Source organism: Sphaeramia orbicularis, chromosome 5 (assembly GCF_902148855.1).
Source record: "Sphaeramia orbicularis chromosome 5, fSphaOr1.1, whole genome shotgun sequence".
Lineage (NCBI taxonomy): Eukaryota > Metazoa > Chordata > Actinopteri > Kurtiformes > Apogonidae > Sphaeramia > Sphaeramia orbicularis.
In genome coordinates this window covers 25,563,197-25,590,050 of record NC_043961.1, presented here as the reverse complement: position 1 = coordinate 25,590,050, position 26,854 = coordinate 25,563,197, and the positions used below count along the sequence as shown (strand labels likewise).

The 26,854-nt window shown below is 37.1% G+C and overlaps 1 protein-coding gene across 6 annotated transcripts in view; it reads left to right on the top strand.

Moving 5' to 3' along the window:
• The window catches only part of LOC115419645 (arf-GAP with coiled-coil, ANK repeat and PH domain-containing protein 3-like), a 77,241-nt gene that overhangs the window by 45,198 nt on the left and 5,189 nt on the right, over positions 1-26,854 (top strand). For 2 of the 6 annotated variants that reach the window (XM_030134542.1, XM_030134544.1), the window contains exons 4-23: positions 1,128-1,181; positions 8,467-8,525; positions 9,781-9,964; positions 10,116-10,160; positions 10,292-10,387; positions 11,772-11,846; positions 13,532-13,543; positions 18,843-18,955; positions 19,179-19,230; positions 19,383-19,483; positions 19,806-19,917; positions 20,150-20,382; positions 21,682-21,751; positions 21,920-22,014; positions 22,214-22,434; positions 23,080-23,172; positions 23,422-23,514; positions 24,101-24,321; positions 24,782-24,891; positions 26,661-26,771. In XM_030134542.1, the coding sequence (XP_029990402.1) occupies positions 1,128-1,181; positions 8,467-8,525; positions 9,781-9,964; positions 10,116-10,160; positions 10,292-10,387; positions 11,772-11,846; positions 13,532-13,543; positions 18,843-18,955; positions 19,179-19,230; positions 19,383-19,483; positions 19,806-19,917; positions 20,150-20,382; positions 21,682-21,751; positions 21,920-22,014; positions 22,214-22,434; positions 23,080-23,172; positions 23,422-23,514; positions 24,101-24,321; positions 24,782-24,891; positions 26,661-26,771 (2,150 nt within the window). Of the gene's footprint in view, positions 1-1,127; positions 1,182-8,466; positions 8,526-9,780; positions 9,965-10,115; positions 10,161-10,291; positions 10,388-11,771; positions 11,847-13,531; positions 13,544-18,842; positions 18,956-19,178; positions 19,231-19,382; positions 19,484-19,805; positions 19,918-20,149; positions 20,383-21,681; positions 21,752-21,919; positions 22,015-22,213; positions 22,435-23,079; positions 23,173-23,412; positions 23,515-24,097; positions 24,322-24,781; positions 24,892-26,660; positions 26,772-26,854 lie in introns of all 6 variants that reach the window. The other 4 variants (XM_030134539.1, XM_030134543.1, XM_030134541.1 and 1 more) reach the window with 3 other exon arrangements.

The following is a 26,854-nucleotide window of genomic DNA, read 5'->3' as shown; positions in this document are numbered from 1 at the left end:
ATAGACATGGTGTGCAAAAAAAAACAACAAAAACACACACCGTAATTATTCTTAACCAGAGATTCTGCACTATTTTGCTGATATATGGACAAAAATTTGAGTCTCATCACACCTACAGCGTGTGGACTTCCCATTCCTGTTAATTTGGAATGTTGTGATTAAGAATGCTCATGTCAGTTAATAATTATCACAGTAAATGTCAAATCAATATTTCTTATGTTTAAAGGCTGATTTTTCTTCATGGGGTAATGTTTTTTTGTGGTTTTAAGTGATTATTTATCGAAAGAATATGACAAATGTCTAGAGGTAGAAACATTTATAATGATAACAAGTGGTGCTAGGCACAACAAACCCCACCCATCCCACGTATTGTAGCTTATTTTGGCATCAATCCAGTTGATGTCATCATGTCCATGTGTGTGCTGATGTCAGCATATCAATTGCCCCTATATATATGCCAAGTCTCAAGTAATTGAAACAAAATGTATGTAAATGGGAGAAGAAAAATAATTTTTAAAATTCATAAAAAAATTTACTTTGGCCTACTTTTCCCAAAATTTAATCACATCTATTCTAGGTCACTGGCAATCTATAAACCCAATTTGGTATGAATTCAACCAGTAGTTTTGCTACTACAAACATTTGAAATTTTGCCTATTATAAGTAAATGGGGAAAAAAAAAGATTTTTAAAATTCATAAGAAATTTGAATTTTGACCTACTGTTTCCAAAATGTAATGAGATCTGTTCTGGGTCACTGGTAATCTATAACCCAATTTGGTATGACTTCAACCAATAATTTTGCTGGTAGAGTGTTAACAAAGAAACAAACCGAACCAGAAACAATACCCCTTGCCTCCCCTGTCGGGGGCAGGGTAAAAATCCAATGTTGAGTAAAAATGGTAAAAATGAACTGAAGTATTTTGTCAGTGTATACAAAATTAACCATAAAGATTAAATAAAAATGCATATTTATTGCAAAATAAGATTATATTATGACATTCATATCATCATTTTGTAGCCCAAGCCCTTGTTAGCAATGAAATACCTACATTTAATGTATCCCAAAACTTTTGTCCATATAGTGTATTTAAAGCTAAGCATGTACATATGTGTTCAACTCTGCAGGAATGCCTTGAAAAGTGTGGAGAAAGCCTCCAGGAGATTGTCAACTACCACATGGTGAGACATTTTTACACATACACATTGGTTTTAACTATAGGTGGGAGGTGGAGGTATAACAGTGTTTGGACATACCCAGGTCCTCTTGGCATGTTAACATCTTTCAGACATCGTTCAGGCTCTCCTGGGTCATCGGTACACAATACACACACACTTACACACACTTATTAACTGTGACCTCACTGTGACGGTGAATCTGTCCACACAGACCAGCACACATGTGTCTGATTCAAACCACATGCTTCACCAGATGTGTACAGCAGCTATCATACTCAAACACATTCATACACATTCACACACAGGTTTATTCATATGACTTTAGGGAGAGTTTTCCCCATGACTAAGTGTGATGAAGAAATGCTCCTCTCTAAGAATCTGCTCAGCTGCTACAGCAGGTTAAAAAAAAGCCTGGAAGCAATTCTACTCCTCGGAAGTCATGAAAATGTACAGTTACTAGACACTTTCACGACACTGTTTTACAGTCATAAGTCCAGGTTGTTGTGTTCTGGGATACATTCTTACCAGCAGCCGTAAGCCTCCCCTTTTCTGTTGTATATTGTGTTCATTAGAGACTCTAGTCTGTCTGTTATATTTCTGTCACTATTAAACACTGCTGTTTCATTCATTCTTTTCACCATCTGCTCTAAATAAAACTGTACTATTCTACTGCACTGTTTGAAATTTAACCCTGGAATTTTTTTGTCAAAATTAATTAATTCATTCATTCATTCCTTATATGAACCAGAGGTGATTTCTCATAGACTGCAAGGGAAGCTCAGCTTCCCCTAAAATTACAGAAATTAAATGGTCAAATATGTACGGTTGTATTGACATTTCATTGACTACAAATGTGTTAGAACACGTTCATCTCAAAGACGAGTTTGTTCAGAATCAGCTTTATCACAAATCATTGGACGCAATGATAACTTCTCATACATTCCCATTGCGCTGTTTTCTCATACGATCTCTGCTCAGTGCATTTGCCTGTAGATGCTCAGCGTCCATGCACTTAAATGGTACTGAGTGGAGCAGTTTTTTTCATTGCCTCAAAACTGGACGGTAATTGGATAAATGCCACGATGTTGTCCCGCCCCCAGATGCTCGGTGTCTCTGGGGGTGAATGGAGCTGTGGGTGGACCTCGGCTGGGCTAGACGCTGGGCTTCCACGTGCTGATTGGAGGATCAGTCAAAAGGCAGAATCCCATTTGATTGACAGCTATTTTGAGATATACTCCTTCACTTGACAGAGTTCAGTTTAATACCGTTGCGCATTCTGCTGTGAAATCGAGAGAGAAACCACTACGAAATTACTTGTTCATTTCTTGCACTGTAAATAAAACACACTCATTGTACTTCCTTGTTTCAATTTAACATAATTTCAACGTTTTCTTGTTTCAGTTACATAATTTAATCATTTCTTTTTCGAGTTTAATATCGTTTTGTAGATAGTTAAATCAATCATACTGTTGGCTAGGTCAGAGTGAACTAGCTATCAAGTCCCTGGAAAAGATGCCTACTTGATACGATAAGGTCACTGACCATTTTCTTAAAAAGTAACGGAGGGCCGATTTTATGTTTAAATAAGTTGACAGTATTTTTGATGTAAGCCGACAATGAGCTTCCCCTCTCTGAAAGGCGAGCAGCTGCCACTGATATGAACCCGCTTTATCCTCATTAGGGTTGTGGGGGTCACTGCAGCTTATCCCAGCTACTTATGGGCGAAGGTGGGGTACACCCTGGACATGTCGCCAGTTCATTGCAGGGCTGGGCTGACATATAGAGACAAATAATCACTCTCACATTCATATCTATGGGCAATTTAGATTAACCAATTTAGATTAACCAGTTTAGATTAGCTAATCAGTGCATGTCTTTGGATGGTGGGAGGAAGCTGGAGTACCTGGAGAGAACCCACACAGATGCAGGAAGAACATGCATTTGTTAAAATTAGTCCTGCATAATATTACTAAGAAAAATGGAGATGATGATATGATATGAGATAATTAAGTAAACATTGAAGTGTTTGTACCCACTATCTCTATTCTATGGCGTCCACAGAAAATCCGCAAGGCTCTGAGTAGACACAGTATTTGTTCTGTCCATTCTGGTCTTTTTGTTAGAGCTGCAGCATCAATGGACAGAAATTCATAATTATCCTTGCAGCATATTGCCATTAAAGTGATCTGAGCCAGTCTGTGAGTTCTATATCTACACCATTCTACTCGATTATGCAGATTTTGTCCTCAGCAGGTACTGAGGCTGTATATATCACTGAGAGCTATAATTATCAATCACTGATCAAATTGTGTCAGATGTGATTCTACTGCTGTGCTAAGCTTTGAAAAGTGGCTTCACTTTCCCAGTTTTATTTATTTATTTTACGTTTTTCCTCTGATTTGGGTCAAAAGGAAAGAGCTGTGATTTCAGCTCCTGCAGCTTTAACACGCTACAACACTTACACATCCCTCAAATATCAAATCAATGCTTATACCTGAATTAAGTAAAATATATTGAACAGATATTTATTGAACAAATTGTCATCCAGACAGTTTAACAGAGCATCTGTTTAAATGAGGTGTTACTACTACAGGAAATTAAATTTGGTGTCCATTTGAAGGAGCATTTCTTGAAACACAAAAAACAAAATATCTGGAGAAAACCTCCCCGTGTTTGCATGGGTTCTCTCGTGGGTACTCCAGCTTCCTCCCACCATCCAAAGACATGCACTGATAGGTTAATTAGTCAACCTAAAAAAAAAAAAAAAAAATGCCCATGGGTGTGAATGTGAGTGATCGGTTGTTTGTCTCTATATGTCAGCCCTGAGATGAACTGGTGACTCATCCAGGGTGAACCCCGCCTTCACCCATAAGTAACTGGAATAGGCTCCAACACCCCCAAGACGCTAGTGAGGATAAAGTGGGTTCAGAAGATGAATGAATGAATGAATCAATAATAATAATTTTAAAATATACGTATATATTATCTTCTTTATATCCATAGCCAGATCTTAGCTATTTCCTTGTGTTATTTGTCTGTAGGATTGACATGTTTTGGAGAAGATATGATGTGGTGCATATAAATGAAATGCTTTTTTTTTTGCTCATGGTCGTATCAAAGTAACTTATATAAATGTTGCCTTTTTTTAGTATGTTACTGGTTGTATATGTATGTTCTAAAGCTAAATATGTTAATGCAGCACTGCCAAAAGACAGGTTTCATTAGTCCATGTGTCATGTTCTTTATCCCTGTGCAGCACTCGAAACACTTCAAAAAGTACTATATGAATAATAATAATCCATCCCAGCAAGGTCAACCCTGTTTAATCCTGACCTTTTCAAATCAGAGCACATTTGATAGGATTGCTACACTGGCTGTATTTTTGAAGCATCTTTGCAAGATCTTTCACATGGGATCTTTCTGCCTCATCGTCATGCAAATGAAATATCTATGCAGGCAGGACGGAATGTTAAACAACTGAAAAGGGCTGGGTTTTTTTTGTGTGTATTTTGTGTTTCCACCTGCTTGTTTTCATTTGTTCTTCTCTTTCCTCTCCATCTATCCTCTCCGTAGCCTTTTCTTCTGCTCTCCCTTCACTTATCCTTCACCACAGGCGTCCACTCCTCCACTCTAACACTCAGGAATTACACTAATAGCTTGTCTGGCAGACAGTATGAATGGAGGGTAGGAGAGAGGGGAGGGACAGACATAGTGAAAGGAAATCTCTCTTTGTTAGACCACCCACTGATGCCTATTTCTACACCTTCTCAGCTCTCATCAGACACAAGCAAAGACACTCAAACAAGAAAAAGAATCCCTCAGCTTATTTCATGATGAGCAAATGTTTTCACTTTCCAAATACAACATAATTCCTTTCCTAAAACTTAGCAGATTTATACTAGCATTATAATCCGTTTGGGCCGGAAGAGATTATTAAAAGCAGTTCCCTCTTGCTCTGGTGGTTTGTTTCTTTAATTTTTTGAAGATGGGTGATGATGAGAGTACAATAGCAGCTGCTAATGATTTTGGAGTCTGAGGTCTTTGGAAAAGAGTGGGGACGTGGCTGGGTTGGGTCATATCGAGGGCATCGTAATCCAGAGCTGGTTTGGGTGGAAAATTTGGATTAGTGTTCATGTGGGCCCAACGTCAGTGAGATGGCACCGAGTTAGATTTTTCTGGGATTGAACTCTACTCTACGATACTGGTCACCACCCTGGAAAGTACCAAACCTTCACTTTGCACTAAGTGTTTACAGCTGTGTGACACATTTAGCAGAGTGGCTTACAACCAACTGGCAAATTAAGTAGGATCTATCAGTGCTGATTATTACTCATAGCTGCACACCTCCTCATCTAAATGATCAGGATGCTTTTTTTCAGATGTAGTAGCAGTCAAACCATCTGTACAATGAGACTATCCATATTGAGGATTTATAAGTGATATATAATTTATGTGTAAACACTGGGTAAGTCATGAATGAGCTGTTATAGCACCGAGAAAGGGGGAGCTGGGAGGTTTTACCAGATACTATTGTACTCTTAAGCCACAGATGTATTTATTTTATCTTTTATTTATAAGGTCCTCTTCTTCTAGGGAGTCTTGGTCAAAGTGGCAGCAAATACATTCACATATGAAACACACTAAATACAGAAAAAGCAACCTAAAAAGAAGACCAAGTAATGAAGAGGCAAATATACCATACCAGTGATATCCATAACTCACACCCCTCTGTATAAATTATGAAAAACAGGAACATGCATCTTGCATAACAGTATATAAAATGTCTTTAAAGGCATTTAACAAAGGGATCTTATTGGTTACTTACTTTGTGTTCTTCAACAGCAGCATTTACACCCGTGAGCTTCATATAATACACATTACTGGAATTTAACCACCATCGGTATATTTTAATACTCAAGAAGATTAATCTAATTCATGCACTATAGCTTTGACAATATATAGTTACTTTATCTTCTTAGTATTGGCTGAGAAATTGCTGATAATGAGAAGAGGTGAAAAGTCACAATTTATGAAAAATGCTGCAAAGACTGAGACGAGCCTCCAACTCCAACCTAATGTACCTGGCCATTATTTTTCATACAGCACTTGGGTTAGTAAATCAACCAAGTAAATTAAGAGGAGGTTCAACAGATTAGACTGATTAAAAGTGCAACAATAACTTGATCTTACCAAATAGTGAGCCCAAACCAGTATATGAAAACTGTTATAACTTATGTATAATTATTTATACATAATTTATAATAATAAATACATAGCAAATATTGCATAATACATAATTTATTTGATATGTAATTACTAACCTAACAGTATTTATGAATCTTTTATAAGGGTAGTCTTTTTTTTTATAAGGTTGTGCTGTAATGTTAATATCATATAGTCTATACTCATAGTCTAGGTTTGTTGAGTATACACATGTATTTCACAGGCTCTATAGCATGATGCAAGTAAAATGTACAGGAAATATGTGTTAACATGCTTAGGAAATAACATTGAAAAGCTCAGTGTCTACAGACCAATGTGTTGAGTATTAGTAATAGTATCAGACATGTTTATTCAGACAATATAAGATTTACTGAACTCTGAATCTTCAGGTTTCATTCAGCACATATCACTCATTTGATATATTTGAGTGACTTTTTTGAGGGTCACTCAACCAGTAGAGAGTTCACACTTAACTCTGACTTTACATCAAGCAGCCATTTAGTTTTGTTTTTGTGTGTGTCATGTGTACATATCTCCTGCAATATTTGGTTTCTTAATATTTAGATATGTCTACTATTTACAACCTAGCAAAGACGACAAAGCTAAATATGGCCTAAGACTTTTGCACAATGCTGCACTGCATGTTAAGGATTTTGTACATACATATATACATATGTATATATATTATATGTATATATTATATATATATATATTATCTATATTATATGTATGTGTATATATATATATATATATATATATATATATGTGTGTGTGTGTGTGTGTATATATATATATATGTGTATATGTATGTATATATATATGTATATGTATATATATATATATATATATATATATATATATATATATATATATATATATATATATATATATATATATTATATAATGAATGTACATAAAAAGTACATTGACTGCACACATGTCACTGTGATATTACTTAATGTTGATTCTTTTTAATTCCTTGCAGTCAGGGGAGGTCAGGTAGAAAGAAACCAAAGCCTTAAGCCTATAGAATCATCAGGCCAAGCAGGAGCATCATATAGATGAAGACGAAGCGCATGCACATAGACACATACACTAAGCCTCTAATCCCCAGTGTGTATGTTTATTAACCCACAACTGCTAAAGAAAGTGTAATCCACAGACTGTAAGTGATTGTTGTATAGAGTGTGAATGGTCAGCAGTCACATTGTAATCCAAGGGCATTTCCGTTTGTGTTCATATGTATTTGATGTGTGGATGTAGCATTCACAGAAGCATTCCTATTCACTATGTATATGAATGAGACATCACTATGAGAAGTAAAGCGGTCTTTTTATGCGTTTGTCATATTTATTTGACAGAATTATAAAAGAAATGTGGAGGTTTTGTACATTGTTAAAGTAGAAAAAAGAAAGCAGTAGATGATGGGAAAGCTGAAGGACATGGATGAGGAAGGAGGAAAGGAACAAAAAAAAGAAGGAGGAGGAGGAGGTGTGGAAATCCCACAGTTAGCAGGAAGAGATATCTGGCATACTGTAAAACTGAAATCTGTTGAGGCAGCAGCTAAGTAAACGTGTGTGTCCTCGTGTTTCTTCTTTTTTCCCTCTTCTGCCAGTGGCATAATCTGTAGTCACACTTAGCAGGAAGCAGAAGGGTTCACACTGCCATCTTGTGGTGTGAAGTAGAAACTACAGATACAGACACTCATGACACTAACTTTAACCAAAAAGTTTCTGTTTGTCCTAAGTGAATTACATATGTCAGTAACCCAGTAGAACTTCAGATTAAATGAAGACATTGTTAAATCCAGGTTCAAAACATTCATGTTCTCTTCTTCTCTATGATTCAGCTCTAATATTCATTATCATATTCTTTTAAAATCATTTTAATTTATTCTTTTAGTTATAATGTTTATTGTTTAAGCACTGTGGTTGTATTATACTCAGGATTTTCTCTTTTTATGTAAAGCCCACTGAATGACCTATGAGTGTGATGTGTATTATACAACTAAAGTTGCCTTTCCTTCTCACTTTGATGCTCATATTTCCATCTTTTCTTTCCACAGATTTTGTTTGACCAAGCTCAGAGGTCAATAAAGCAGCAGCTTCACACTTTTATTAAAGAGTGAGTATCTCATCACAGTTGAGTAGTTTCCTTCTAGTTTTTATACACTGTAATCCACTTTGCAATGTTAATTTCCAGAAAAAATTGGAAATTTTTTAGTTGTATCTTTATTACCTCCGCTAAAGAATGGCGGAGGTTATGTTTTTATCGGCGTTTGTCAGTCTGTCTGTCTGTCTGTCTGTTTGTCTGTTAGCAAGATAACTCACAAAAAGTTATGGACAGATTTGGATGAAATTATCAGGAAATGTTAATACTGGCACAAGGGACAAATGATTACATTTTGGTGGTGATGGGGGGGTGATCTGCCTTGGTGGAGGTCTGCGCTCTCTGAGTGCTTTTCTAGTTTATTTTTAGTTATGTATGTATGTATGTTTGTACGTATGTATTTATTTATATATTTGCATATATTAACCTTACACTGCCAACAGAAGTCATAACATAAGAAAAACAAAACTTAAAATAATTCATAATGATGTAATTATAATCACAATAAAAACCAAATAAAACTAAAAAACTGGCACCAAAGGCCCATTGTGGAGATTGCAATTATTTGCAAATTACCATACAAAACTAAAAATCTTTGGTTTGCTCATTTGTTTTAAGTTTTTGATAAAAGCATAAGAAAGATTAAGATGTAAAGATGTTTTGCCCATTCCTGATGTTTACAGCAACTCCTCAGCAGTCCACGGTCACTGTTAGTTTCTACGTTTCATAATGTTACATGTGGACTGCACTGCTTGGACTTCACTGAATCTTTTCACAATATTATTTGCCATAGATGTGAGAGAAATTCTTTGCAATTGTGTGGTGAAAGATGAAGTTTTGCATCAGGTTATGATCTGCAACCCATCCTTTATAAAGACTATAAACTTTTCTCTTACTCTTATTTCCTCTCCATTGAAACATATTTTGAATGTGTTGAAAACATCCAAATCAAAATTTGTTAATATCTGCAAAATACAGGTATTTTATGAGTTAAATAGAAGTTCAAGAAACTTAACAAGTCACACACTTTAGTTTTTATTATGTCTTAGACAATGTAAAACCTGTTCTGGGATGGGTTTGTACATATATAGACAAGTGCGACAGCCCGTCAATAGAATTTAATTACTGAATGTGCCATGATAAACAAAAGCCACAATCTGTAACTATTTTACAAATGCATACGTTACTGCATGTGACTTTATGCGACATAAAAACAACATGTTTGGTATTTCATTGTCTCTTTGACTCTGTTTTATTTTGCCTTGAGCAGAGATGTGCGAAAGTTCAAGGATACCAAGAAGCAGTTTGACCGGGTGCGTGAAGACATGGAGCTGGCCCAGGTTAAGAATGCCCAGGCCCCCAGGAACAAGGTCCACGAGGCAGAGGAGGCAACACAGGCCCTGATCCTCAGCCGCAAAGCCTTCAGACACCTGGCCCTGGACTATGTTCTGCAGGTGAACATTTATAACGTCATATAAAAACTGTCCAGCAGGTGGCGCTCACAGTCAACCTCAAATGACAATATATCATGATGGAAGTTGATAAGAATAATAGTGCACCCTGAGGTCTACATGTGGATCTTTTTTGTCTTTGTTTATATGACAGATTAATGTGCTTCAAGCCAAGAAGAAGTTTGAAATCCTGGATGCAGTAAGTTTTCATTTTGTCTAAATTGCTCTGTGATAAAACTGCATCAAATGTGTCTGTGTGATGTATTTACAGAGGTAGAATAAGTATCTAAGTTGTGTTAAACTTCTTTTATCTCCCTGTCTCTCCTGTAGATGCTGTCCTTCATGCGTGCACAGTACTCTTTGTTCCAGCAGGGCTTTAACATATTGGATGAGATTGACCCTTATATGAAAAAACTGGCTGCACAGGTAAGACAAAATGATCACTATCTCAGAATTGGAATCAAGTTTATTGGCCAAGTTTATGCACACAAACAAGACACATATGTATGAAAATGTAGAATAAAGAATAATTGTTGTTATTGTACAAAACTGCATAAATAGTGTGAGACCAAACAGTAAACACTACAATAGTGCAAGTATTGAAAAAAACAGTAGTGCAATATAAAAGGACAATATTGTGATCCAGGATAGGTGTAAATATACATGAGGTTTGAACCTGTTAACATCCATCACATCACCACTGACTCATAATTTCATTGTACACACAATGATAATAAAGGCTATTCTATTCTATTCTATTCTTTGCACCTTACAGTAATTTTTCAGCACATGACAGTTATTATCCAGATTCTACCCAGACCTTTTTATACTTCTAAGTAATAGTGTATAATCTATCTATCGATCTATCTATCGATCTATCTATCGATCTATCTATCTATCTATCTATCTATCTATCTATCTATCTATCTATCTATCTATCTATCTATCTATCTATCTATCTATCTGTCTGTCTGTCTGTCTGTCTGTCTGTCTGTCCTGTTCTATTCTATTCTATTCTATTCTATTCTATTCTATTGTAGGGGTTGAATTTGATGTCTGAACTAATGTGGTTTAGGTTTTATTTAACAGGGTTCCCTTAGGGTCTTAAAAAGTCTTAAAAGTCTTGAATTTATAAATCTGTATTTAATACCTTAAAAAAGTCTTTAAAATGTATTAAATTTGATATGGCAGGTCTTTGGTTATGTAAACTTGTTTGCTGTATTGTGTTTCAATGTGTCTGTTAAATGTTCAAGATGCAAAAAAAAAAACAGTAGTCGACTCAGTTCCACCTGTTCCAACCTGACAATTTATATTGAAATTAGGAACCAATTACCACTAACAAAGCAGCCCCAGGTGAGAAATGACTCGGAACAGTGGGAATCGAGGTGTTGGAGTAGATAAATACATTTTCCTAAATTCTAAGAGTCACAAGATTTTGCCAGTGAGGCCATGAAATATCCTCCGAAATGAGCATTAAATTCCATTCTAAGCAGTCTTAACAAGGTCTTAAAAAGTCTTAAATTGAACTTGTAGAAACCTGTAGGAACCCAGATTTAAGCCATATGTTAAATACTGAAACAAGATTCCATTCCTTTTTAATGTAATACATGCATTTTGGCCTCATCCCTGCTGTTATAAACCTCTGTTTTTCTTTTTGCTTTTCTTTTTTAACCTTAAATGAAAGTTCCATAACAACAAAAAACTATGACAAATAGCAAAACATTTGTCCATATCTTTTATCTTCTCTTTTTTAGTGCTTTGTCATTTCATTTACATGTCAGATTGAGTCTTCATCTTATTTTCCGTGCAGCTCGATCAGCTGGTCATCGACTCAGCCATGGAGAAAAGGGAGCTGGAGCACAAACATGCCCTCATCCAACAAAGAGTAAGAAAACAACACAAAATAAAACAACATAATTCTAACATTTTATCTGTCACTCTTCTTTAGCTCCTCGCATGAGACCGTTGCTTCTTGCTTTTCATGTCATGTTACCTATATTACCATGTTGGGCATTTAGCACAGATTAATACTTTACATTTTCCTTTATATTGTCTTGTTTTTTATAAAGTAAAAATGAATAGCAAATACAGTATCATTATGACCTACAAAAGATAATACGGTTGTGGAAAAACATTTTCAGACATCACAATATCAAATATTATCATGAAATATAATATTTATTATGTTTCAAAAGATGTGACTGCATCAGACAGTCACAAACAAATGCAAATCTTTTTTTGTTTGTTTATTGTTAAGAAGGAAAAACAACAAAACTAAATTCTAGACAGTTTCATCATCATACCCTGGATGTGTTTCAAGGACAATTATCTTGCTGAAATATCCAGTTTTGACCTCAATGCAACAGAGCACGTGCAGAAGGGAGCATGGGGGTTTGGAAGACGGTACAATACTTCGCAAAGTTCAATGATAATGCAATATTTCACAAATGCATTGGGTGTTCAAAACTTTTTACACCACTGTATAAGTTTATGAAACTTTATTTAAGCCATATCGCTTTTTATTCCTTACTTTCTGTTTTATAATGTGATTAATATAATTACATGTTTTTATATCATGTGATTTAGAGATGTGCATATAAACATGACCTCTTTACAGCAGCTGCTTATTTTACAAATGCCATTTTATCTCTGTTTGTAATGCTAAAAGTTTTCTCTGGAAACATGTTTATTGTCTTGGAAGGCAAAAACGACGCTCCACAGAACTGCCTTTTACGCATGACATGCATGTTACTCGGTGAGGTACTGAAAAGGTTGCTCAACTAGATTTTCTCCTGGCACAAACCACATCCGCATCTGTTGCTCTCATATAGCATGACAGGCCCCTCCTAATTCAATGGAAGTAGCTCACATCAAGTGACTGAGGTTAGAAAATATTTCTCTCTCTGGCAACTAGAGCGGGTGCTGTCACCACTGAAGCCTTTTATGTAAGAGATTTTCAACTGTTTTCAGATGATGCATTTTATAACTTAAATTGATATTATTTTGGTTTTGAATGGTAAAAACTTCCATAATATATAAAATACTTTCATAAGACCTCAGATTAATTCCCACAATCACTTTGATATTTATTATTTGAGTCATTCAGCTGAATAAAAAAAAAAATCGGTCCTTGAAATCCGTTTCACACAAAGGCACAGATGCACAACAATCATCCATCTGTTACCTGAAGAGCTGCCAACAAGCACGTTTTTCTGCCCAACTTAAATCTTCGCTCTGATCAATTTCATTGCCAACTTGAGGCTTCCTGCCAGACATAAAGAACAGCTTTGTGCCTAACCTAATGGCCTTTCAGCAACCTCTCTGTTCGCACAAAATGAAACCACTGGACTATTTTTAGATTGCATGTATCTGAGAATCTCATCCTGAAGGTGTTCTGATTAAAAACTGTGATCTACAACATGATCCTCAAAATATTTCCAACAAATTACCAGTACTCTTACTGACAGTTGTACATAATTAACTGCATGTGATGGAATTATTCTATATTATTGTGGTTAAAAATCTCTTTTTTTTCTCCTCACTGTGCCCCTGGATATGTTCACTGTGCAGACTCTGATGCAGGTGAGTAGATTTTTTTCCCTTCTGTCTATAACACTGAATTTATCCACAAGCTAAACTTTAAGTTAACTTAATTGAGAGTTTAACTGAGAATTTAATGGCTTTTTCGTAAATGTTGTATGTGAGGTTGTTATCTTTCAGGATTTCTCATTCTTCTTAGAGGTTTCATATACCACTGAATGGAACAGACTATTACAAATTGGAGTAACTTTATGTTCCTACTGTGGTGAAAAATTTGCTTTTGGTGTACCATCATACCACAACAAATGAGCAGAAGTAAAAAGATGTAAAAATACTGACTACATAGCCTTGAGTTCAATACAAATATGCTTCTTAGGCTCTGTTGGTGTCCTAGATTTCAGCATTATTAAAAATTCTTTTGTAACCACATTTCCAATAAAACAGTAAGAGTGCACATGAAGAACTAAATATTTCCTTCTCTGGACATCTGCTCTTTGTTCTTGCAAAAACTCTTGCTTTCTCCCAGTTGACATTCACGTATAATAGTAAATCGTAAAATAAATGCACGTGAATGGGGACCGGTCTTGGTTTGTGTGTGGAGTGATGATCGTTTAATCTTTTATGCGTGTGGGTGGGGTGTGTGTATTGTGTCGCAGAAAATCGGCCAACAAAACACCACCTATTTATGCTGTTCATAATGACTGCATGCAGGAGGCCTGTTCGAGCATGTGCAGGCGAACTGGAATTAGTCTTTTGTTACATGTATTTTTTTTTTTTTTAACAACAACACAACGTCATCGTCTTTGATTCTTTCTAGGTCATTCTGTTTCTGTTTTTTGTGCAGCATGAAGACAGGTATTGAAGTAATAACGTCCAATATCCAACAAGTAATAATATTGTTCCAAATAGTACTACAGTGACTATAATATAAGAGGTCTTTATATTTTTGAATGTACAAACATGAGGACAAATGTGAAATCTACATGTATTTCGGTTGTTGGTGTGAAATTATGGAAAGGACTTGATGAATTTAAGTTGTTCACTTCTCTGACAAAGTTTAAAAACACCTTAAGTATGATATCATTCAGGAATATTAAGTTGAGAGGGTAGATATGTTTTTGTTGTTGTTGATTCTTTTGTTATAATGAGAATGCTCGATGCTGTGTACATTTAATTTAATGTGAGTAGTGTATCAGGTGAAAACGATGGTACAAAATAAGTTTTTACCTCTAGCCTATTCCTTTTTTTGTTTTTATGTTTATTATGGTTAGAAACAAACCAAAAATAAGCCATTCATTCATTCGAGTATATGAAGCTTAAATAGACATGATAACACACCTTGCTCTTATATACTTGTTTTAACATGTTAGATTTTGTCCCCTGTTTATGCTTGGTTTTATATATTTTGTATGTAAAAGTGTGTTTTTTCTGCAAGGAGTTCACTCAGAAAATTAGTCAAATTAAAAAATGTGCATCTCAACATGTAAAACAAACTATATCAGTCTCTGGATTTTTGTTCCAACCCATAAATAAGCATCCAGAGTTCTAGTAGGATGATCTAAGTACAGCTGGCTCTACTCTGTCATGCTGCCCTGTCGTTCCAGCTCTGGTTTTCACACTGCCAGAGAGGTCAGTGTGTTACTAGAGATTAGAGAGATCTGACTATGAACGATGCCAACCTCAGCACGCTCCAGCCTCCATCCACTGCAAGCACCAGCCAAAGTCAACAGATGGCATTACGACACATAGCAGGGGGTGGATGTGAGGGTAGAGGATGGAGAACCGCAACGTGTGGAGGACCGATAAAAACTTATAGAGCCATAGGAGGGGATGAAAACTAACATTACAAGAGACATGATTGGTTTTTTTGACTGTATTCATCTATAAGAGTCATTCAGTGAAATCTCTCTGCTTAAAAGACAGGTGATTATTTTATACATTTTACAAAATAAAGGTCAACATGATTTCGTTGCTGCTTTTACTATCTTTCTTTGTATTTCCTTCTGCAAAATAACTCAACATGAGACAGAAAACAGTGTGCAGGCATTAAATTTTCACAATGAAATGTCGCCATGAGCTGTTTCACATCTCAACAGTGACTTCTTTTTGTTAAAACTTGTATGCACCTTATGCAAATGAGGAGGTGCAGAAGGCAAAGCTGTGAGCCACGAGTTTGTGAATTATAGATGGTTTACATCGTTTATTAAATAGGCCATTAAGTTTCTGCAGAAGCTATTCTTTGAGCAGAGTAAGACTCATCTGTTGTGGTAGCAGATTAAACTGGATTTTGTTATTTTTCAAGGAGGGAGTATTAAGATGCTGTAAACAAATCTTCAGCAATAAAAAAAGAGCATATCTATTAGTTGACTATAAATGACTGCTAAATGAAAAAACAGTGATAATAATGTTTCATGTCATAATACAAATACACATCCTCACTTGACATTCATGCATGTCTCACGCGTCAAATCTGGTGATCTCTCATAACAGTGAGCTATTATTTTTAGTTTTTGTCCCGCATTGCCTCAACACTGCTTTCTCTTATTTCCACAACCGCCACCTCCCCTTCTTATATTACCCCGTCGTTCTGCAGATCACATGTTCCCTCTTTTCCCTCTTGCCTTTTCTTTCAGAGCAGTCTTTTATGCGTGCAGGACTTCATAGTGGCTCCCAGGGGGGTTGTTGCCTCGGCTTTCTCCTCCTCCATTGTTAAAGCATTCAGCTGTACAACTTTTTTAAGACAGGGAGAGGTAAACAGAGAGACAAAAACAGGAGATAGTTATGAAAACACTATCACTGCATGATCACTCTGATCTATAGGCTTTTATAAACTATATTCCAGATGCTTTTAGGTTCTTAAAAACAAGTGAAAAGAGCTGGGGAATAAGTTGACTTGATTAATATTTCAGTTGGTTGGAATTCTGAACATGATCACATAAGCATTATTTTATTTTATTACTTTATTTGTTAATTCATTTTGCAGTGTAAGTACACCAGAGTTGGAGTAACATTTTTTACCTCTTCTCATGAAATGATTGTAACAATGTGATGTATTCTTGATAGATAAAGGATAGTTGTACCTGGTCAAAGGTGATTACTGACGCATAGAAATAGGAACAAACAGAGGATTGTGTTGTGTTGTAGTGTTTTTAGTGTCATTAGTAGTATTTTAGATTTTTTCCTACTTTATTGTCATTGTTTTAGGTTTCGTTACTGAAGGTTTGAATAGATATGCTGAAGAAAACACTCATTTTATAAATTTGGTGATTAACACCATTCTGAACATGACTAATGGATTATCTGAAATTAAAGAAAATGGAAGAAAATCCCTTTGAAATGAATGGGATTATAAAGGATATATGCGTTATGTGTGAAAGCATGTTGTGTGTGTGAGTGTGGACACTTGTGAGCTGCATTCTTCCATGGTCCAGGCTGATTTAAGGTGGGAAGAGGGGGCTCCGGCCTGGTGTTTGGGGAGCAGTAATGTCAGCTTGATTAAGCAGGAACAGTCCCTGGAGCCGCAGACAGATGGAAAGCTGACTTCTCCAAAACTGCGCACGAAACTGCGGCCTTCAGAATAGCGGCGGGGGGTCAAAGGGGGATCTTAAATCTCGGTTTGGGGCTGGGGGAGGGGGCACCGTAGGACCGCACATGTGCCGCGTGTAAAGGGACCCCCTTCTTCCGCCTCCTCCTCGTGCGTAAAATGGAAATGTTTGATCTGCGGCAGCCGCGACAGGGTCACAGGGGCACGAGGACACAGTTACAGCTGTATGGTAATGAGCGTGCGACACGTCCACGCGGCCCGAGAGGTGGAGTGAAGGAACGGCACGAGCGCGCTGCTGTTGGCTGTCTGGACTCACAGAGGATGCGCGTGTGTCTCCGGTAACCTGTTGGATATTGTAGCCATGCTCTGTTCTCACTGAGGAACTTCAACGCAGCACTTAGGCTATTTATTATCATTATTTAATCTGTTTTATTTAAAGTTATTTATTCTTGTATCGGATTGGAGATGCTGTTGGATGTGAGTGTGGTTAAGATGAAGATCTTTGGCAGATTGGACTACACACTGGTGAGGAATTCTCTGTATTTTTGTCTGACTGCTTTGAAAGGCTTTTCAACGAGCCTTGGGTGTCAGCTTGTCTTTTATGTGAGGATTTGCTGTAATTATCCACTCAATTACAGCTTATATTCAAACTACTTTTACCTTCTCATCAAACACAAGGCATTGAGTCTGTTTCACAACAGTAAGAGCTGAGTTGCTCTACACTGTTACTGTACTCACTGAATTCATCTTTCAATACTCAAGAGATGGTTTAAGGAGGAAAAAAGTAGAAAGGCTTTGTTTGAGTGACCAGAGTGTTCTTGTTTTTTTGGAGCAAACATACAGTGTGTGTTTTTGCTTCCAATGGCCTACATATTTTCATGCATATATGGAAAAATTCAGTGTCTTGTTACAGAACACAATGTTGCTGTTTTACTTTAATGCCCCAATCCCTGATTTCACTCCTCAGTCTCTCTAAAACATTCCACACTGATCTGCATAAAGCAGCCAAGATGATAACGAAAATCCAGTGTGAACATTCAAAAGGACTAATGTGTTTGACAAAGTCAAATGAAAGGGTCCTTTCATTGAAGAATCACCCATGGTGTGTGAGTTTGGGTTTGTGGGAATGTTTTCTACAATTATGCAGTACAAACCCCAGGGAGCCATTCTTTTTGTAGAAGCCAGAATGCTGGAGGGTGTAAGGGTTAAGGGGTTGGTTTAGGGTATTAGACTTGGCTTAACGGTAGGGAATGCAATATGTCAATAGCGTATCCCACCAAAGACAAAAAGACAAGGATGTGTATGTGTGTGTCTGCTTATATTATAGATAGTTTGCCATATGCTGGGTATTACCTTGTCCCAAACAAAACATCTTCCTAATAATAGTGAAACCTAACCTCAGGCTCTCAGTTAAATCTCCGTCTTTGTGTTTTTCACTTCACTGAGCAGGTGGCATCTGGCTTTAAACGATTATCTAGAGAAATCCAACTCTTTTTGGACAAAACAGAAGTAAATGGAGAAGGACTGAGCTGACAGTGTCAGAGAGCTGAACTTTACAGACAAAGTAATGAACCAGGGTTGAGAGAACAGAAGAATATGTCTGGGGGAAAACACAGACATGTTTCAGATCAACAATTATCAATGAACCAAGAGCTGCATTTTGCAGCACGTCTGCTTCTATTACGGTCGTTCATTTCATGACAACCTAGCCCCTGCAGTTTGTTGACTACTCTCCAAAAAATGAAATCAGACATGATATTTTTAACATGATGCTGTGCTTGTGTGTTCTTTCCATAGGACTTCTCTTATGATGACCCTAAGTTGGAGTTTAATGTGGATGCACCCAATGGTGTGGTCATGGAGGGCTACCTCTTCAAGAGGGCCAGTAACGCTTTCAAGACCTGGAACAGGTAAAGAAAAGGATAAAGAGGGACTGTATGAAAGGAGAAATATCAATTAGCATTTCAAGCCAATAATTGTGGATAAAAGTGGTTCATATGCTCGTGTTTAAAGATGGATTAAATGCGATTGTTTGTACTTTGTAAGGAAAAGATGATTTCAGTGCACTGACATTTGATAAATCACGCTTCTTTTGTAGTATATGTTTAACTTTATACCTTCTCTCTCACCTAGACGGTGGTTTTCTATACAAAACAGCCAACTGGTCTACCAAAAGAAACTTAAGGTAGAGTGTCATAAGTCATGTGTTTTGATTTGCACACACTGATGTGGACATCTAGATGAACCTCACATAACTCCCAGAGGTCTTCTTATAGACTGGCTGCTGCAGCTCAAATAAGACTGAGTTGGATTGAAACTTTTATTTGCCAATGACAGGACTCTTTGACAGTGGTGGTGGAGGATCTGAGGCTGTGTTCAGTCAAACCCTGTGAAGATAATGAGAGAAGGTTCTGCTTCGAGGTGGTTTCACCCACTAAGTAAGTGTGTTTGTCATACTCTGTTGTCCTGTGTTTAATGTCTGACTTTAAAGAGTTCACATGGTGCTAGAAGACGTCTCGTCTGTGTTACTTCTGTCCCTGATTGAGTATTGTCTGTCAAAGAAGATAAAACCCAATCCTGAAAGCTAGTATTACAATTATTTTTGAAGATTTTAAGTACACTAAAAAGTGCATAAAGTAGTAAATATAGTGTACTGAATGCTGGAGTGTATTATTTATATTTGACAAACTAATTACCCATGAAGCTTCAGAGTATTAGATAGGTATGATATTATGTAACTGTTATTTACACACCTTGTAGGAGCTGTATGTTGCAGGCTGAGTCTGAAAAGCTGCGGCAGGCTTGGATCCAGGCAGTCCAAGCCAGCATTGCCTCTGCTTACAAAGACATCACTGACAACTACTACATTGAGGTATGCACACATGAATACTCATGCATCTAGTCACATGTGATAGTTAACTGAGTTAAACAATTGGACATACATGTTAATCTCACTCAGCTTTGTCTAGATGCAACAGGAATGTGACTACAATTTAGTAATTAGTCCCAAGCAATAAACACAAATGAGTAAATGTAATGATTACAAATTGGTATTTAGTCTCATGTTGACAGAGAGTCTCTTGATTGTTCCATGTTCTCTGTAGCGCTTGGACCGGACGGCCTCACCCTCCACCAGCAGCATCGACTCTGCCAGTGAGCCCAGAGAGAGGGGGGAGAAGGCAGAGAGGGGGGTACGGGGAGGAGGGGAAAGCCTCCTCCAGAGGGTCCAGAGTCTGCCAGGCAATGAACTGTGCTGTGACTGTGGCCAGTCTGCTCCCTGCTGGGCCTCCATCAACCTGGGAGTGCTGCTGTGCATTGAATGCTCAGGGATCCACAGGTAATTAACACCAAAGCCCTGCTCAGACTTTGCATTAACATGTGTCCAAAGATATGCAAGCATAATTATCCAGCTGTAAGTGCTTATATCCACACATTGTGTTCAAAGGCAAATCCAGAAGAGTCACTTTCGCTGCTCAAAAAAAAAAAAAAAAAAAAAAAAAAAAAAGCTCACCTATAGCTCTGCCTCACTCTCACTCATCACAGGAGCTAATGCCATAAATCAGTCAATGTGACAACTCTTGTTTTTGTTGGCAGTCATACAGGAGATTTGCCGAAGTAATTACTGATTATGTGAATGTTTAAAACATGTTCATGCATTTCTGCTAGATTATGCAAATTGTAGATATTGTATTTCCTCATGGAGAAAAAAGTGGTGGAGGCGAAAGTGCTTTGACCATCCAAAGCCTAACAGGACACTCGGAACTGATAACTGCAACAGCATCACCAATTAACAAAACAATAATGAACAAAGGTAGTAAAAAATGTTGTAAAATGTATTCTCAGACTGAAAAAGGTGGTTTGTTTTAGATGCTCTTGGGACATGTATGTACTCAGGAAACAATAGAGAATTCCAAGGTTGTGCTTTTATTGTGATATGGTATGGTCAAACCCTCACCTTGACCATGCCTTGACAATAATGGCATTTGAATTTTTTTTAGAATGGAATGCCTTGTAAATTTCTGTTTCCTGAATAATGAAGAAAGCTTTGATAAAAATTGCGGAAAACTGTCACAAAAGATAAATAATACAAGCAAATATAGAATTACAGTAAAAATAAGTAAGATAGATAATAAATAATCTTTTTTTTTTTTAATCCGTAAGATCAATATCCAATTCTTATAAAAGTTGATAAAATGTAGAAAAGAGGCCAAATCTCATCATAAACCTGATGAAAGTGGTAACCCATTACAGTGATAAAAGCAATAAAAGGTGGAAGGGACCTAAAAACTTATATCCAGCCATCTACATTGCTCATGTTTTGTGCAGCAGGTGTATGTTCATATTATGTAAAATCATTAATCATGTCTGTCTTGAAGGGAAAAGGTCATAAGTGCTGTAAGTATTTGGTAGAATTCCAAACTGTGTGTAAGTCACAGACGTGGCTATTAAAGTAATAAGAAAAAAGGCCCCAGAGACTCAGAGAGCCTCTAGAGTGTAGAGAAAGTTGGCCACTCACTGCACAGGCAGCTGTAATGAAAGGGAAAAGTGTAAAAATGGGCTAAAATCTCATGGTTACACTGAAAGTTTTCTTACTTTTAATTTGATTTATATAATCTCTCACTTTGTCTTCTCACAGGAGTTTAGGCGTTCATTGCTCTAAAGTGCGTTCACTGACTCTGGACTCATGGGAACCAGAATTACTCAAGGTAAGTGTCTTGAACACATTTACCAATAGCTTCTGCTTCTCTGTTTCTGCTTTGGAGATGTGTTTTAGTAGTGTTTAGGTTTTTCCTAGTTTATTGTAAATCTTAACTGTAAATCTCTTCCATTTGTCCTTCTTTTCTCTTTACCCTCCATCTATCTCTTGTGTGTAGCTGATGTGTGAATTGGGAAACACTGTGATCAATCACATTTATGAGGGGGCCTGTGAGGAGCTGGGAGCAAAAAAACCTGGACCCTCCAGTTCAAGGTATGTTTTCACCCAAAAGGATGCTTTAGCAAAACAAGCAGGAACAGCACATAATAGCTGTACTTTCACATCACTCTAATGTTACACAATGTTCTTATACTAACAAATATGGGACATTATCTGTCTGTACCTGTTCAAGTTGTCTTATTTTGCTACAAGCCTTAGTTAAATATATAAGAATATTATCCTCTTAATCCAGGCAGGAGAAAGAAGCCTGGATCAAGTCCAAATATGTTGAGAAGCGCTTCTTGAAGAAGATGAGTGGGAGTGAGGCATTAGTGGAGGGTGAAAGAAAATCTCGGCCCTGGACAGTTAAGAAATGCCAACGGCACAGCAGCTCTGTTCGTGCCCCCAATAAAGCCCGCAGGAAATACCACCGATATGAGCCTGGCAGTGCTTCACCTGCAAATCTCTCAGCAGGTAAGTGTAAGGTGTCATCTTTAATAACATGAGACATGATTGCAGGTGTTATGCCTGTCCAGGGTTATTATTATAGTTAACAAAAACTGTGTTTAAAGCTGAAACAAGTAGGAAATTATTATATTGTTGAACCAAAAATAAGAACATTTGATACATTGAAAAGTAAATACAATGATGCAACATGAATCAAAAAGAAATATAATTATAAGTAAATTATAAGTAAAACTCAGATGATTTTTTTTTTTATTTTAAATCATCTAAAGGTTCACTTTGATATAGGATCAGGTGTTAATTCCCAAGCTCTGCTGTTGATGATATTTTGAGAATAGCATGGTTTTGCACATATGGAAACTTAAATAAACAATGGTTTTGTAAAATACATCTTGCATGTTGATTTTGTCAGTTACTGTGAATTAAAATTTGCCAATTCCTCATTATAAAGGTAAAAACACTTGTGCCCTTGCAAAACTACCTAAAACTAAACTAAATCAAAAAATAAGATCAAAACAAATTAGTGTATTCAAAACCATAATGTCTCTGCCTGTGTATTCATCAGATTCACTCTTGGCTCATGAAGTGAATAGATGCAAACTGTGAACTGTTCTCTCTTTAAGTCCTGAAATCTTGCCATCTTGTTTTTGGCAGCAGCGGCAGCAAAGTTTCGTCGAGACTCCCTGTTCTGTCCAGATGAGCTCGATTCACTATTTTCCTACTTCGACACTGGTTCTGGTCCTCGCAGTAAGTCTATGGCACATTTCATCAGAATTTGTAATTCCAGTACTATTCTTTCAAACATTAATTAACATGTAATATAACTTTATGGTGAGTAATAACCTTTAGGACATTAATAAATACTGCAGAGATGCATTTTATTGCTTCTTCTGACATCTTCCGTATTTAGTGGAATCCTAACATCGTTAACTTTAGTGCAGTATGTGCTGTGTAATGATTAACGTGTCCGTGGCTTGGCGCTGCTTGGCCCCGCAGGTCTGAGCAGTGACAGTGGTCTCGGTGGAAGTACAGACGGCAGCACTGATGTCCTAGCATTTGGCTCAGTCGTGGACAGTGTCACAGAAGAAGGTTTGTGAGTTTATATTACAATAATGTCATACTGTTGGGAAAGTTATTGAAGTACAGGAGAAAAGCATTTACTGTATGTTTTATCACTATGTAGTGGGTGGTGATATCAGAGTTTTCAGTAGATTTATAGGGGTGGCCATGTGAGATTTGATGTTTTCTGACTCAGAAGTGTGCATTTCATGTAATATTTGACTATTTTCATTACAATAATTACAAATAAAAAAACACAGGTGAAGATTTTTACTTGAACCCCAGATATTAATAAGAAAGGTGTCTACTCACTGACTTTCTTGAGCACCATTAAAACATTCATGAAAACATACTAATGAAATTTGAAGCACACACATACACAGACATAAAAAGAACTGAAGTTTTTTTTCCCATTTGCATGTGCCTTAGGTGAAGTGTTGTAATGGTCGATACGTCTTTGGAAAATGACTGTGTGCTGAGTCATAAATAACATGTACAGACCAAGACAAAGTCTAGACTAAAAGGCTACATTTCCTTGAAGACACTCAAAAATTCTGAATATGTTGTTTACTTGATTTATATTTCTTCTCCGTCTTTTCATGCTCATCACCATCAGAAGAGTCAGAGGAGTCTTCTAGTGGTGAGGTGGAGATTGAACAGGAAGTGTCCTCAGACCCTGAAGACCCACGGGAGCTCCATCCTGGGGCACTCCTCCACAGATCTTCCCGTCTCCACAACTTGCCACTTATGGCTGAAGCATTGGCACATGGCGCTGATGTACATGCAGCGAGTGAAGAGGAAGAGGGAAAAACACCACTAATTCAGGCTGTGATCGGGGTGAGTGATGAGTGGTAAATACAGTCGGAAAATATGCAGTATTTACATTTAGATGTGAGAGGTGGTTTTAATTAACATGAAATATAGAATAGGTTGCATCGCTGCACTGCAAGTCCTAATTTTTTTATTTACTTGGGGTTTGTAAATAAAGGCAGATGAAGGTGTGCCAGCTGATAGGAATTGTGTAAGCACAGCCCCAGCTTTTAATAAACACTCATAAATTCAAAGCTGCTATTAAAAAGGAAAGAACAATATTATTGGCTATAATGTAGGCTGATATAATCTCAATGACTGTCCCTCTTCTCACTGCTGAGGGAAACCTCAAACCTAAATTAACAATGAGGTCTGATCTAAGTGATGTTAAGCAGTCAGAATGGGACCTCCCCTGTGCCAGTAGAGGTAACATGAAAGCTAATATAAATATGCGACTCTGTGTGTTTGTGGTCTGTCTCTTTGCCAGGGCTCTCTGATAGCCTGTGAGTTCCTGTTACAAAATGGAGCCGATGTCAACCAGAGGGACATGCGAGGGAGAGGCCCACTGCATCATGCCACCTACATGGGACACACTGGGTATGACATAACTGCTGTTTTGCATATTATAACTTCACACTGTCCCTACAGAGGTTACAATATGCAAAACCATACAGGTTCAGTTCAGGCCTGACTGTAAAACAGACAGCTAATCACTTGCTGTGACAAGAAATGCCTCCAGGTAGTCATACTACAGCTGCTCTGCCAAATTTTTGACTTATAGCTCTTGCTCTTATAAGCAGAGTCGACATATGCTTAACCCTAAGGAGAATTTGATCTACTACCACCATTATTTTTTTCCCACTTTTTTTCAAAGTAGCACATGTTTTGTATCCGTGTCTTTTATTTTATCATGACAAGAGCATTTTTGGACAGCCTTACATTTGGTATTTGCTGCTTTGACCACCAAAAGCAGAATCAGCTAACATTAGTCTGACTGATTCTGCATCATTTACAATACAGTTAACTTCCATTACAGTGCACATGAAACCACCAGCTCTGCCACCGATAACAGGAACTCATAGAATCACTACCATTATCTACACTGTAAGCATAACATTGGGTTTTTCACATAAGATAAAGTAGATTTTATTGATCCCCCAAATCGGAAATTCAAGTGGCATCAAACACATAAAAAATAAAGAGAAAGATAATAAGACAAATATTGCTAAATTTTATTTATTTTGTTTTATTTTATTTAACCTTTATTTAACCAGGAAGAAAATCCCATTGAGATTAAGAACCTCTTTTCCAAGGGAGTCCTAGCCAAGAGGCAGCACAACACATAGTTACAACATACAGTTACATTATACGGTTACAACATACAGTAATTTACAGGACCAGTCAACCTATGTAAAACACGTGCAAGTCATTGAGATATTCTCTAACACTCTGAGTTTGGATTTAAAAGCATTCAGAGAGAACAGTTCAGTCAGTTTCCAGTCTCTTAGCAGCATATTCCATGAGCAAGGAGCGGAGTACACAAATGCCCTTTTACCCAGCTCTGTACAGGCGAATGGCACAAAGAGGAACAAATGCTCATTTGATCTCAGACAATAAGAGTCAATATTTCTTCTTCTTATTAAACTACAGATGTAGGGAGGCAGTAGGCCAAGTATGGCCTTGTAAAGCCTTCTAAAGTGACTAAAAAGGACATAAATAATAATAAAATAAAGTGACAAGTGTGCAGATAGGTGACATTGCCCAGATTTTATATGACTATATAATATATGAAACTAAAATTGTCTTGTGGGACATTTCAAGGGGTCATCTTAAATTTGATCATGCATTTAAGTGGGCTGTTATATGTAAGTAATCCTCTCTGTAATGTCATTTTATACCTGATTGGCATGTTCAATGATAAAAAGGCAACATTGTCTGATGTAAACTTCTTGGGGGTTTTTGTGTAGAAGGACTCAGAGCATCTGGGCTGACAAATATGAATCCATCTATCTGTAGTTTATCATAATGTTTCATTTCAGTTGTACTGTGTGACCCTTACTTTGTCTAAGTAACTATGGAAGTGAATGTTGCCCATCCCTGCTGTAGACAATGCATGCCTATGTTATCTGATCATAGTGTTTTCTTGCCCCATATTGTTTTGACAGTTCACTTTAAAATGTGAAGCAGCTTGTTTGAATTGACAGTGAGTTGCATAGCTTGGGATCTGTTGACACTGATCTGTTAATGTTCTGATTACCATGTGAGGCATATTATTTTCCATTCATCTATTTACACAGAAGTTCATGATATCCATAATTAATCTATTCATGCCTTGTCTTTTCTCCTTTATGTCTTATGTTGTTCAGTCAGGTGTGTCTGTTTCTGAAGAGAGGAGCGTCACAAACGGAGGTGGACGAACAGGGTCATGACCCCCTGAGCATCGCTGTCCAGGCTGCTAATGCAGACATCGTCACCTTGTAAATGCTCGTGTTTTTTTTCTTTTCCTAGAACTGTACTTTTATGAGGAAGTTTTCACCCTGTCAACCAGTCATACTTGGGA